Source organism: Adiantum capillus-veneris, chromosome 18 (genome assembly GCF_014529385.1).
Source record: "Adiantum capillus-veneris isolate H3 chromosome 18, ASM1452938v2, whole genome shotgun sequence".
Lineage (NCBI taxonomy): Eukaryota > Viridiplantae > Streptophyta > Polypodiopsida > Polypodiales > Pteridaceae > Adiantum > Adiantum capillus-veneris.
The window spans coordinates 31,919,899-31,934,145 of record NC_140948.1 but is presented as its reverse complement, the minus strand read 5'-3'; the positions used below and the strand labels follow the sequence as shown (position 1 = coordinate 31,934,145).

The 14,247-nt window shown below is 45.8% G+C and overlaps 1 protein-coding gene across 1 annotated transcript in view; it reads left to right on the top strand.

Annotated features, from left to right (window-relative positions):
• LOC147435439 (initiation factor 4A-like protein) overlaps window positions 1-1,390 on the top strand; it is a 29,907-nt gene extending 28,517 nt beyond the window's left edge. Inside the window, exons 3-6 of the mRNA XM_086487957.1 lie at window positions 291-515; window positions 581-638; window positions 748-842; window positions 930-1,390. Coding sequence (XP_086344083.1) covers window positions 291-515; window positions 581-638; window positions 748-842; window positions 930-947 — 396 coding nt within the window. The 3' untranslated portion in view covers window positions 948-1,390. The remainder of the gene's footprint in view (window positions 1-290; window positions 516-580; window positions 639-747; window positions 843-929) is intronic.
• The last annotated feature ends 12,857 nt before the right edge of the window (window positions 1,391-14,247 follow it).

Sequence of the window (14,247 nt, the reverse complement as noted above, 5' to 3'; positions counted from 1 at the left end):
AAAAAAGTGCCACGGGGTCGTTAGAGTCTTACGAGTTTCCTTGCTCTATACTGCTTGATGTATCCATGTTTTTGTCTTCCTCTATAAATCCCAGAAATCGGAAGGCTCTACAGTTTGACTTGATGCTGACATTTGCAAACTTAATAACCCTGAGGAAGGAGTGTTAGGAATGAGCTTGTATGTTCGTCGATCTATGCATCAAGCAATATCATTTTTTACTCACAAGAAGAAGCCAACGATTACAATAATTAACATGTTAACTTCTGGTTCTTTCACATGTTTTTCTTCAGCACAGTGATCTTTCTGAAGTGGAGCGCTTCTCCATATTAGAAAGATTTCAAAAGGCCGTGGCTGAGTGGAACAAGTCTTTGGAGGAAGGGAATGCAAGTACAGAAACACAAGAGTTCCACTCTCATCTTCTCGTTGTTACAGATGCGTGCTTACCTTCCCAAGCTCTTGCTGAGTCCCCTTTATCTGCTCGGTTACTCATAAATTATGACCTTCCTTTGAAAAAGGTAAGCCAACCTCTTCTCTCATCCTCTGCTCATCTGTACTTTTAATTTTCTTTCATCTTATGTAGGAAGCATATCAGAGAAGATTGGCAGCTTGTTTGGGACATCCGACTGTAGGATCCTTGGGTAAAATCTGGCAATTTCTTGAGGCATTTTAGTTGAGTTTTTCAAGGATGATAATCTCATTCTATGCAAGTGCCTGGGTTTCTTGTGAAAACAAGCCTTGTATATGTAGGCATTGTAATCAGCATGTTAGTGGGAGGAGAAGTCACTCTACTACGAAACATTGAAGAAGGTTGTGGAATTATTATAGAGGAGATGCCTATTCAGGTTGGGACCTCAACCAGTGAAGCTGCATTTTTAAAAAAATCTTGCTGTTCTGGCTTAACCTTTTGATATTTCTGACTCCTTTTGCAGATTTTTGAACTCCTGTAATGTGTTCTTGTACTCGGATATGACTAGATGAGTTTGGTGATTTTGGACACCTTGAAATAAAGATCCAGAACCTGTTTATTAAACTGTAGTAAGAGAGGTAGAGGATGGACTCGTAGATAGGAGTATCATTAGGGAGGGATGGAGCGAGGGAATGAGCTGCAGATATGAAGAGCATCATGGGAGTTATAAGTGCCTTTAGTGTCAAGTAGGGAGGGTTTGGAAATTAACAACAGGAAATGGAGCTCTCAAAATGTATTTTCCTATAATTTTGTATACAGAAGAGAAGACACTTGAATGCAGCCCAATTTAACCTACACACATACATGTATGTTACTCACAGGTGTAATGTTTCTGTAGTGGAGTGTGTGTGGGTGCGTGCATATTACAATGCTTGCAATTTTGACTGACAATGGTGAAGGCAGTTATCAATTTTTTAACGTTAATGGAGGTTTATTTTGGTTGTAGCATTGCAAGGTGCCATTTATGTTGACATCTGGAATAGGATTTGCATGTGAACAATCAGCAAGAATATCTCAGAGCCCTCTGCCTTGAGTGCCAGAGAAGCAACCTCGACAAGTTTGTGGGAATTTAAAAGGGACCCTCATACATGAGGGGGAAACTGTCGAGGAAATGTGGACTCTTATAGTGAGGAAATGAGGGGGGTAACAGCTCCTTTCCTCCATCTTGTACGTGTGGACTCTTATATATCTATCCATTCTAGGGTTGCTGACATTTTCTTAGGTTTTGATATTTAGGATTAGCTTAAAGCCTTGGTATACAATTTTCATCACAGAATTGTCAATGTCTCTTTTCTTTAAAGTGACTGATTTTTGAGACATGGGAGCAAACAAAGCACGTCTTTACATAGAGCCTTACGGAATTTCATAGAGCTATTGTCCTTTCGCCAGCCGGACCATTTTGGCCTAGGAGAGGGTCTCATGTTTACGATTGGGTTTCCATAACTAAATCTTGAGTTTCTGCACACGTAACAAGAATGGTGAGCTTGAATGTCTCATAAACTTTTAAGTACAACAGATGTATGGGACCACTACTCGATGTTTTTTCAGCTGTTATGTTAGGACCAAGGGGCGCACTCCCCTCGCATGGCCGGCCAAGCATGAGCACAATTCAAGGATCTCCTAAAGGTAGGCTAGGCCTATAAGAGGAGCATGATTGGGTGCAGAGCAGCATGCTCAGTTCCTGCTCAATCTTACGGGAAATCCTCACCGGATAGAGTTTTTGGGCAAAGTGGCTAAGCAAAGAAAATCTCAAGGTGGGAAATCCTCACCGGGTAGAGTTTTTGGCCAGAGTGGCTAAGCAAAGGAAAATCTCAAGGTGGGAAGATTGAGTGGGAATTGAGCATGTTGTTCTCCACCCAACCACACTCCTCTTATAGGCCTAGCCTACCTTTAGGAGACCCTTGAACTGTGCTCATGCTTAGCTGGTTGTGCCAGGGCCGTGCCTCCTTGGTCCTACCCTTGTCCTAACACTTTATGTGAAGGCAAATTGATCTGAAAACCCACATTCACACAAATGCCTAAGATATTTACTAGGGGTTATGATATGGCACATCAAATTACTTCAACAAAGAAAAGCTATAGAAAATCTTTCTATACCTCATAGACGTTGAGGAGTCCACATTTCCATGGCTATTTTAGGTAGTTGGCAAGATTTATCTGTATAGTGTGGAGATTACCACACCATTCCATGCTTTATTTGTCACCTTCCAAATAGTTGATAATTGTGAACATGTTTTTGTAAAGATTTATTAGGTTTTTATTTGCCACCAGATGTTGATTGAAAATAAGCATTTTGTAAGGCTTTAGTAGGTGCATGCTATTGCTCCTATGCATAGAGGTCCAATTTGGGGCAGTGTAAATGTCCCTGTTGATGGTGGGGAATAGTTTTTTTTCCCTTTTGCAAGAAAAAAGATTCTTCCACTAGTTAATGATAACTGCCCGAAGGCTACAAACCACCTCTACGAGAGAGGACTACAACAAAATCATGGGGAGACTCTTCCAGTGAGAAATAGATGGCTGAATCACGAAATGGGAGGAGGAAAAAGCCACACTGGTGGCCGGTAGTGCCATTTGGGCGCACCTTGAACCATGGTGAAGAAAGGCCTGGGGCGCCATAGTCGCAAGAAAGCCTCTTGGCGCTCCCGCATGCGGTCGGAGCTGCCTTGAAGTCTCTCAAACTGACCCCTGAGTGTGTGTATCAGCTCCAACCAAATGTCCCTAACAGTCTCTGCAAGTGGAATAGGCCGAGCCTAGAAGATGCGAAAGCAGCGGGCCCGCCAAATGAACTAGAGTGTCAGACCGCAGATGAGCTCCCAACACCACTCTCTGTCGCTGCACCACTCTTGGGGGATGAGTTCTGTGGCAAGCTGTAGTGTAGGTCGACCCTCCTTGATCACAATCATCCTGCTGGTGGAAGCCAACTCGAAGTGGAGGGCTGGGCCAGTGAGAATGGACCAAGCTGCAACACCCCAAGTGTACTGTCGGGCTGTAGAGAGGGCTAGCATCAACGGGAGAACTTGAAGCCAAACCTGCTGTGCCATGGGGTAGTCCCACAAACAATGTCGTTGAGTCTCCACAAGATGATCACAGGGTGCACATGCTGCTGAGAAGCCGCTGTGTACCAACCAACTCCCAACTGTTGTAGCCCTGTGCGCTACCAACCACTAAAACATAGTGATTCCTCAGCTGCTTGCTGTCCCACAACCGCTCTCAAAAACCTGACAAGAACTCAACTACGAGACCCTTCTCTTGTCAGTGTAGAGCTGCAGCTCGCGCGAGCCTCTCTCTATGTTGTCAGTATGTGTCGCCCCAAACAAGTTGTGTACTGGGTGATCGACTGAATAAAGGATCCCGTCAGAACCACTCTGTCACAAACCGGTGATGTGGCGTGACCATTGGGCAGCAGATACACACACCCCGGCTGGCCAGAAAACAGGTTCCGAAAATCCTGGTGATTTGCTGACGTGGCCTATACGGAAACCCGTGATTTGCGGCGCGATTTCCGCTGACAGCAGGCTGACGTGGCTGAGCGTACGGACATCCGTGATTTGCGGGATTGTACAGTAGCAGCTTTCTGCGCTGGAAAAATTTTTTTGAAAATCCTACGCAAATTGCTAAGAAGCTTTTGGGGAGCATTGCTTTATTTTAAGTGGTTTTTAATTGAGGCTTTTGATTTTGAAGCTTTTGGGGCTCTGCTTTTAGCATCCCATGTAACCTTTATAAGAAACCCAATGGGGCTCCCTCTGCAGAGCATCTAGACGCAGAGTCTGAGAGTGAGCACCCGCGGAAGTTGTACTTTGCTCCAAGATTAATATAAAAAGAAATACCGAAAGGGGCGCCAGTCTTTGGGGCCAATACCTCTTGGCACGGAACTCTGCCGGGTCGTGTCGAATCAATTGTGAACTGTTTTGAAGTGAATTTGTGTTGTGTCGCGGTAGAATCTTGACTTGGAGTGTCACAGTTTGTTACAGTGCGGCCGATATCTCTTCTACCGGGAAATCCGATCCTTCTCTCGCCTTATGGATTCAAGCAGAGATAAGTCGACTTCCTCTGCGTCTGGGAATGCGGGAAGAGATCACGAAGAAGATTCTCACGAGTACGGCCCGCCTCGGCCTACTTAGGCGGAGATTGAAGAGATGGAGCGTCAGCAATTGGTTGACGATGCGACCAGGATGATGATCAATCTTGCGAAGGATCCCAAATTTGTAAAATTTTTGACTCAAACATCCTTCGACGAAGTGCACTCTCAGAGGTGGAAGGCCACAGAATCACCCCTCAAACCGGCACTCAAGAAACCTCCTCCTAGGAGGATGTTTACAGAGCAAGAATTGGAAGAGGTGGTTGATACACGAATTACCCAGCTTTTTGACGCGAGCAACAAAGCCAAAAAGCATGACAAAAAGCAGAAGAAAGGAACTGACTTCTCGGATTATTTGGGTCATCAATCTGCTTTTGCCTTGGCAAGAAAGCAGAAAAAGCATGCAGATTTGAACGAGTATCCAGCTCTTCTTCTGACAGTTCTTCTAGCTCTTCTGACGAGCGAAGAAGACAGAAAAGAGAAAAAGTGAAGCAAACAGCAAAGCTTCGGAAAGGGCAAGAAAAGGCAAAGAAGCTTAATTCTCGCCTAGTTTTGGACAGTTCTACAGAACTCATCTTCGGATAGTTTGGACTCCGATGACCCTAGATTTTATGCAAGGAAGAAGAATTTTTACAAAGCCAACCAGTATGACTTTTTGGAGGATAAAAGCAAGAAAGCTCGAGAATTTAAAGAAGGTGGATAGTCAATTAAATTTGACACTTTTCTGGATTCCGAGATGCTTCGAGGGCTTTGGCCTTCATACAGCAGTTTGACATAGCTTTCTCTAGAGGACGTTACTTAGAGCACTCCAAGATTCGGAGGGCTTACCTCTTACTTCAAGGGAAATGCTCGAACATGGTGGTCCACTCTTCTATTGAACAAGAAAGCGCCAGTTAAATGGCTGAAATTTAAAAGGCTTTTTATATCTTCTTGGTTGACTTGGGAGTACGAACGTGGCATACGAACTGCTTGGAACCATCTCTGGATGACTAAGAAAGATACCTTGGACGCATATTGCGAGAGATTTTGGAGCTCTTTTCTACCCGCTTCTTCATTTAAGAAGATCTCGTTTAAAGAACAGATTGAGCAGTTTACCTTGGGACTTCCTACGAAGATCCGCAATCACTGCTTAGAGCAAAAGTCAGATTCTATTCAAGAACTGATAAGTCATGCAAAACAGGGCTTTGCCATACACTCAAACAGTTTGACTTACCCCACAGATGAGATCATGATGCAGAAAACAGAACAGACTTCTAAAAATGAAATGAATTTCGAATGTGATTTGTCATGTGATGTCAAGTGATGTCCTGTGCTGTCAAGTGATGCGACTGTTGATTGGTACATGTGCTAGATGTGTTTTCCTAGTGCGTCGATACTAACAGTCAGTGTCTACTAAGACAGTTTATCGCCTCTGTCTATTTTACAGCCGTAATCGAGGGCGATTACAATGCTTTCAAGAGGGGGATATGTCACAAACCAGTGACGTGGTGTGACCATTGTGCAGCAGATACACACACCCCGGCTGGCCTGAAAATAGGTTTCGGAAATCCTGCTTATTTGTTGACGTGGGCTGTACGGAAACCCGTGATTTGCGGCGCAATTTCCGCTGACAACAACAGGCTGACATGGCTGAGCGTATGGACCTCCGTGATTTGCGGGATTGTACGGTAGCAGCTTTTTGTGCTGGAAAAAAAAACATTTGAAAATCCTACGCAAATTGCTAAGATGCTTTTGGGGAGCATTGCTTTATTTTAAGTGGTTTTTAAATGAGGCTTTTGATTTTGAAGCTTTTGGGGCTCTGCTTTTAGCATCCCATGTAACCTTTATAAGAAACCCAAGGGAGCTCCCTCTGCAGAGCATCTGGACGCAGAGTCTAAAAGTGAGCACCCGCGAGAGTTGTACTTTGCTCAAAGATTAATATAAAAAGAATACCGAAAGGGGCGCTAGTCTTTGGGGCCAATACCTCTTGGCAGGGAACTTTGTCCGGCCGTGTCCAATCAATTGTGAACTGTTTTGAAGTGAATTTGTATTGTGTCACAGTAGAATCTTGACTTGGACTGTCCAAGTTTGTTACACACTCTCATGGGTCCCACTTCACTCGTACCAGAGGGCGGCTCTCCCAAGCCCAAAGCCGCCAGTGTCCTGACTCAAGATCTGTTGGGTCAAGGTCGGTGACACAAGTCCTCCCATAGATGCCAACAACTCGAATCCTCTGAAAAGAGCACCATGAAACCTGTGGTGCCTCTACTGAGACTCTGTGAAGCTGACCCTCTCCTTGAATCTCAAAAAACATGGGGGGCACTGTCTCCGAGAAATCCCTAACGGCAATGAGGACCTCCAAGCGCGTGAAGGCCCCTATCCATCTGGGAGTTGCAGCCTCAAGATGGGTTTGCCACTTAGCTGGTATAGCCTTTGTAATATCTTGCCACATGCTCTGCAACCCCCTCATGCCTCGTAGGTGGATGCTCTGAACCTGAGGTCTAAAAAGTGTAGCCAGTCATCGAACGTGTAGGATGGACCCTCTACCATGGGACCCCAAGAAACATGAGGCCTGCTGCCAATGGACTCTCTATGTGCTAACCATGGGGTTCCAAACTAGAGGCTGTCTCAAGCGCTCCTCCATGCAAGTGGGCCAGTGATGCTCCAGGCCACTCCTAAGCTGCTCCCAGGACTTGAGTAGACTTGCAGTAAAAATGCGGTCCTCCCAATTCTTGCTTAGGCAGACCCGACGCATCTTTGTAAAAATCCACCTGATGGACGGGCTTTAAGGGCGACCCGTATGAGGGACTCGAGCACGAATTGGATATAACAACAAATCCTTCCACGGCTCCTCACCTAGAAGTCCTCTGACCACCAGCTTCCCAAGGAGGGCTTTGCTCTGCCGTGTTGGGTCGATGATCCCTAGCCCTTCCTGAGAACATGGTAAGGTGATGACTTGCCAGGACGCTTTGGCCCTGGCTGACTGGGTGTCGCGCCCTGACCATCTAATTAGTAACTAGGCAAGGCATATGTGCCCAAACTTGCTCTCTACATGCTCCCTAACGCTCTGGCTGAGACTGAGCTAAAAGTAACTCACGGTAAAAGTCCGCCTGCATATCCTCAGGCTCTGAAGCAACTGACCTATCATGTCTCGTCAACTGGATGCGTGTCACAAACTACTGATGTGTCAAGCCACTGAAAAACGGAGCCAACCTGTAGATCCCGGCCGGGAGGCCTAAACCCTAAGAAGAAGAAGAAGCAGAAGTAGTTCACATCAACTTGCAAAGTCTCACCGAGAGGCCTACTTTTAATTAAAGAGTTCCCACCAACTTACGAGACCCCGTCCGATGGGGGCACAAGTGACCAAAAGAGATTAAATAAAGCGGGACTGCAACACACACAAAGCATGGAGAATGATGATGTGGCAGTAGCTGTACAAATTTCTAGATTTCACGGTGACAACTGACGTGGCAGCAGTACGGATTTTCGTGTTTGGTGCTGACTGTGCTGATGTGGCAGTTGTACAAATTTTCGTAATTTACGCTGGCTGATTTTCAACGCCATCTTTTTTGGACCAGAAGCTTTTGCGTTTGAAGCTTTTCATGTAACTGCTTCTCATAGGCTAAGGGCCTTCAAATATGTGTAGAGGGCTCATTCTTTGGCACTCTTTCTGGGTGAAGGTGCAGAGCGCAAGTATCGGCATTGTACTAAGTTCAAGCAATATAAAGAAACATAGAAAGGGGTGCCAAGGTTTGGGGCCAGTGCTCTCTCGGGGTGGAACTCCGCCACTCCCTGTCTCGTGTCGTGCATCTCTTTCAATTCCATTGTTATTTGAAGTGGTTAAAGTTGTTCAATCTGTTCTTTTTCGTTGGCACATGGTGCTCGTCCTGTTACAGTGGTATCAAAGCTTCAGGCATGTGCTTTTCTGAAAGCATACAAGTCATATCAAAGAGCAGACAAAGCAAACCGGCGCTTCCAAGTTTTACCCTAAAGAATCTTCGTGTCCCGACCCCGGACTTATTAGCCACTCTCACACTTACTCCATCGCGCATCAAGCGCGCTTCCGTCTTCACCGCTTTGTCTTACAAGGCAGAAGCCATAAAACCCAAGACATGGCGTTCATGGATTTGGTAGAATACTTGTAGTTTCTCCTCGACGAGCTTCACGACATTCTTTTGCGGCATCCGTAACAAAATCTCCCGATGCTGCAAAGTTTTCAACAGTTTCTAAATTACATGTTACCCCCTCTGATGCCCCAGGTGATACCTCCTCCTCCTCTGACACTAGAAAGTACGAGAGCTTCCAATCGACAACCTTCCCAGCCGTCTGTTCCGATCGGGAAAGTCTTCAGGAATATGGTGCAGCCATCTGACCCTGATCTAGTGCAACCGCCATTGCCCCCACCTCCCTCGCCACCACCGCCACCAGGCTACAATGATTGGAGCCCACATGGATACCCTTATTATCCGTACCCAAGATACCCGCCCAACCAACTGAAAGATTTCAAGGATGGTGGCACGACAATCAAATTTTTCACCTTTTCCTTGGAGGACCAGTGTGAGCGATACACCATTGGACGACCATCACCATTGCAGGAATATTGCCTGTCCGAGCAAGTCTCACCTATGTAAGAGCTCATGGACCATGACGTGGTCGGCTACAAATTGATGAAAGGCAAGCTAGAGTTTACTATAGAAGTAACTCCGTCCAATAACCAGAACTCCTGGCAACCACAAACAAATTCTCGAGGTTCTCATGAAAGTCAACCGCAAATTCCTCGTTTGACGCCTCAACAACGAGACACCTTGTGTAATAAGGCCGATTTGGATGCTTTCAAATAGGTCATAACTATTTTGGTTGTCCCCAATACACCGACGTATGAGCAGAGCCGATGCCCGTGCCAACGGTCGACAGAACCCCATGACCATCTCCAGCCAAACGAGTGAAAGCAGCAATGGACTTGTACTTGACATCTATTGCATACGCCTTGAAAGTACAAATGAATTGTGTCGAGCATATGGGAAAGTCAACGGCTTCAAAGCCCTAATTTTCTTTGACCTAGGAGCGATCGAAAACTTCATCCATCTAGAATTCCTAAAGCAGATGGACTTTGATTATGATCCATAGGGTGGCGAAATCGAAGCCAAGTTAGCCACGTGTCAGACCCAAAAGGTGATAACTCTTATTGGTGCTCTTCCAGTGACCATCCAAGGATATCACTGAAAAGCCAATTTTCATATTCTGAAGTTGGGCAACCGTGACGTTCTCTAGAATGACGTGACACTTCAGATCCAGAACCGTACAATTATTGTGATGCAGAAGGACAAGCCAGTTGTCCTCAAAGTTCAATTGTCTGAACAAAAAACTGTTAAGTATGGAGCCTGATTTACCCTTGTAATTTTCTGTGGTAAAAGCGCACATTTGTAAGGCCCCCATTATGAGGAGAAGCCATCGTGCATGAAAGAAAATCACTCACCGGAAACCAAAATTTTCACAGACAAGAATCAGGGGCAACTTTAAAGGCCTCGGGGACGGAGGCCCCCGAGACTTTTTTTTTTCACCGGAATATCCTTTTTCGCCGGAATATTATGGCCGGACGGCGGCCGGAAAGTGGTCGGAAAACAACCGGTCGGTTGGTCGGTGGCCGATAGTCAATGGCCGGTGGCCGGTGGCCGAATTCAAAAGCGGACTTGTCTTCTCAAGGGCCACCACACATGGACGGATTGGAGGGTCCGATTTGGACTTATTCGCACAAGGGCGGCTACACATGGCTGTCTCTCATAAGAGAGGGCAGCCCTTTTGGCCTATAAAAGAAGGCCATTTCTACACACATTTCATAGTGTGAAGTTGATACAACAAGGTGAGTGTGAGGTGGTGAGAGTGAAGCAAGGCGGGAGCTCCATTAAGGGTATAATCCCTTTGTAAACTACTTCTTGTTTTGAAGTACTAAAGCCATTGAGTGGCTGCTTTCCCGTGGACGTAACCCACATTGGGTGAACCACGTATATCGTGTGTACTCTCTCTCTCTCTCTCTCTCTCTCTCTCTCTCTCTCTCTCTCTACTCTATAATCTCGTATATATAAATCTGTCTCTCTCCATTAAGTAATCTACTCAATTATCTATTTAGCTACGTCTTATTTCCTAACAAAAACTTGATTGAATTATCTAGTTGTTTTAATACTTTTGAACTATGTTTGAGGAAGTACTATTTGAAATTTGTTTGAAATGGATGATATCTATTTTAAACTTGTCTTGGTGTCGATTTGAATTGTTCGACTTTTGGTTTAATAGTGGTTTTAATGATTGGTGATTTTACTTCCGGGTGGAGTAGTGAGAAATGATGTTTGAGAATGGTACCGTTGCTCATACTCGTGGCCCGGACCCTTGTGGTTATTTGCGGGGGGAATATTGAATGTTTGAAAAGTGTTGTTCTTACTCATGGCCCGGACCCTTGTGGTTATTTACGGGGGGAGTATTAAGGATTCTGAGCAGTGGGTACTCTCAGCACCTCCAAACGATGCAAGCTGCAGTCTGGGGGGCGTTTGGTTGTAAAAGGCCTCTATATCTCATGGCTTGGACCTTTTTAGGTTATTTGCGGGAGGAGTGATGAGGGAGTCGTTGAACAACTCATAGCCCAGACCGGGATGGTTATTTGCGAGGGGAGGGGGGGGTTCATCGACGGCTTTATGTTTCTATGTCTTGTAACATGCATATGTGAGCATCTTTGTTGCATTGTTATGTGTCAACCACTGAATATTCCTTATTGGATGAGATACTTTTGGGAAACCAACGACCGAGGATTTCAAGAGCTCCGATCTGGAATGAGACTCCTTATTGGATGAGATTTTTCTGGGAAGCCAACAACCGAGGATATCAAGAGCTCCAATCTAGAATGAGAAAATTGATTGTCCCTCGGAATGACCCTCGGATTTTTTTTTGAGCTAATTTGAGTTGTACTGCAAATATGTTGTAATCGTCGTGAGAAGGGGGGATGTCATAAACTACTGCTGCCACTGAAGAATGGAGCCAACCGGTAGATCCCGACCGAGAGGCCTAAACCCTAAGAAGAAGAAGAAGCAGAAGAAGTTCACATCAACTCACAAAGTCTCACCGTGAGGCCTACTTTTAAATAGTTCCCACCAACTTTGATTTTCAACGCCAACTTTTTGGGACCAAAAGCTTTTGTGTTTGAAGATTTTCATGTAACTGCTTTTCATAGGCCAAGGGCCTATAAATATGTGCAAAGGGCTCGTTCTCTGGCACTCTTCCGGGTGCAGAGCACGAGTACCGGCATTGTACTAAGTTCAAACAATACCGAATGGGGCGCCAAGGTTTGGGGCCATTTCTCTCTCGAGGTGGAACTCCCCCACTCCCCGTCTCGTGTCGTGCATCTCTTTCAGTTCAATTGTTATTTGAAGTGCTTAAAGTTGTTCAGTCTGTTTTTGTTGGCACGTGTACCCAACCTGTTACAGTGCGCACATGGCGAGGCCCCATAACCTCAAAGAACTCACCAGTAACTCTGTCACCCACCTCGGTCCATTGAGATGCCTATCGATGAAAGGCAAACTCATGGCGCCACTCCTCAATGGTGATCAACTCCTGTCAAGCCTGTTGTATCTGCTCCTCTAACCAAGGATTGTCAGGGTGGCGCTCCTACATCCGCTAATGCCTCATTGGAACTGCTTCTCCTCCTCCTTGGCCGCAGGCAAGCGAGCTGCAGACTCGTGGAGGAAGAAGCGGCTAAGCTCAGTATGTCCAGTGGACACTCTACTAGCAGGAGTGCCCTAAGTGCCCAAGCTCTCTGTGCAAAGTACTACCACTTGCTCTTTGAGCTATGTATCTAGCAAGATCTTCTAGAGGATGCGCAGCATCACACTCCCGCTCCTCTGTCTGTGTCTTTAACAATAAGAATCATTGGAGCATGATCTGAGAAAGAAGTCCCTGCGAGAATGCAAAATAGAACCTCCCATCAGAGACAGTCACTTGCATAGAAGTGATCTATCTGAGATAGATTCACTCCTCCTACTCTACGGTCAGAGCAAGAGAAAGATAGGCTGTGTGGAGGCCGCATAAAACCTGCATGCTACCATACATCACAAATCCTCAAGGTCATACATAACCGCTCCCAAGCTGCTAACTCAGCCACGTGCATAGTAGAATGACTACCTCCAATCCTGTCTAAGGGGTCCTCCAACATGTTGAAGTCTCCCCCAACACACCACTGCTCTGAATGCGGCAAAGAGTGTACAATATGTGACCAAAACTCACTCGTGCACTTGCCACATTGGACGCATAGATGTTCAGGAAGCCCATGAGGCAACCATGAACTTTCATAGTAATCCATTGGGCCCTACCTGGCACAAACAATGCCTATGTCTACACTGGTTTACTGCCATGAATCCGCAAGTCATACATACCCCTCCTTGCATGCCTCCAGGCCCAAAAATAGCTGACCAAAAAGTCTCATAACGGCCACGTAGAATCTGGCCACATTGCCAAATACGGCTCTCACAAAGATGATGCTCTTGGAGCATACCACCCACAAGGCATCTCTGAAGCTCATGGCGTAAGCGGCCCCTCTAACGCTGAAACTGGGCCCATGTGACAATCCTCATGGGATCAATGGTGAGAGAAGACCGATGCTGCAGCAGTAGCCAATCTCGCTATCTTCGAGGCCGGTTTGGATGGGGAGTAATCCGCATACGAGCGACCTCTAGACAAGCACATCTGAAGTGACTGTCCCACCAGGCCAAGCAGAGCATGCAATCTGTAGGGCTACATCCTCTGTCCAAGAATCCTCATGTACAAATGCATAGCAAGGGGGGCTATGAGTGTCAGCAAACATGGTGAGAGAACTCAACAGCTTAGACCTTGAGCCAGATAAGAACTGTGTGCAAGGCCCACTCTGTGTGATCCCTACCGCACAACGGAAAGGAGAAACCTACCGCCGTATCCAAAGCCTCGATGCCTCAGCCTGCTAGAAAGAGGACGTGAACTCGAAAGTGAGCAGCCTCAAGGTTGGGAGAAGGGTCACCGAAGAAGTGGGTGAAATCATTCAAAGATGATTCCAAGCGGTAATCACATCACGTTCGTACTCTTGAGTGAGCCAAGCGGAAATAAAATGTCACTTGAACTTTAGCCACTTTGTCAGTGCTTCTTTTCGTAACAGAAGAGTAGACCACCATGTCCGTGCATTTCTTTTCAAATAGGATGCTACCCTCCTAATCTTGGAGTGCTCTGGATAGCGCCCTCTAGAAAAAGCTATGTCAAAACTATTGAATAAAAGCCGGGGCCTTGTGAGCATCTCGAAAACCTGAAAAGGTATCAAATTTTAGTGCTTGTCCATTCTCCTTGAATTCTTTGGTCTTCTTGCTCTTATCCTTGAGAAAGTCGTATTGATTGGCTCTACAAAAGTGCTTCCTTTTTTAATAAAGCATTTGGTCCAATCTCTCAGAAGAGGATGAATCCTCCTCAAAACTATTAGAAAATTTTTGAGATTTTCGGTGGGTTCTTCTTGGCCTTCTTCTTGTTCTTACCGTGTCTCTAAGTCTTTCTTCATTTTGTGCTCTTTCGGTCCTCATCACTTGAATTTGAGGAGTTGTCTGAACTGTTAGAAGAGGATGAGGATGAATTGGAAACACCTCAAAACATACACGCTTCTTTGGCTTTCGTGCATTTGCAAAAGAAACTGACGACCCAAATAACTAGGGTAGTCTACTCCTCG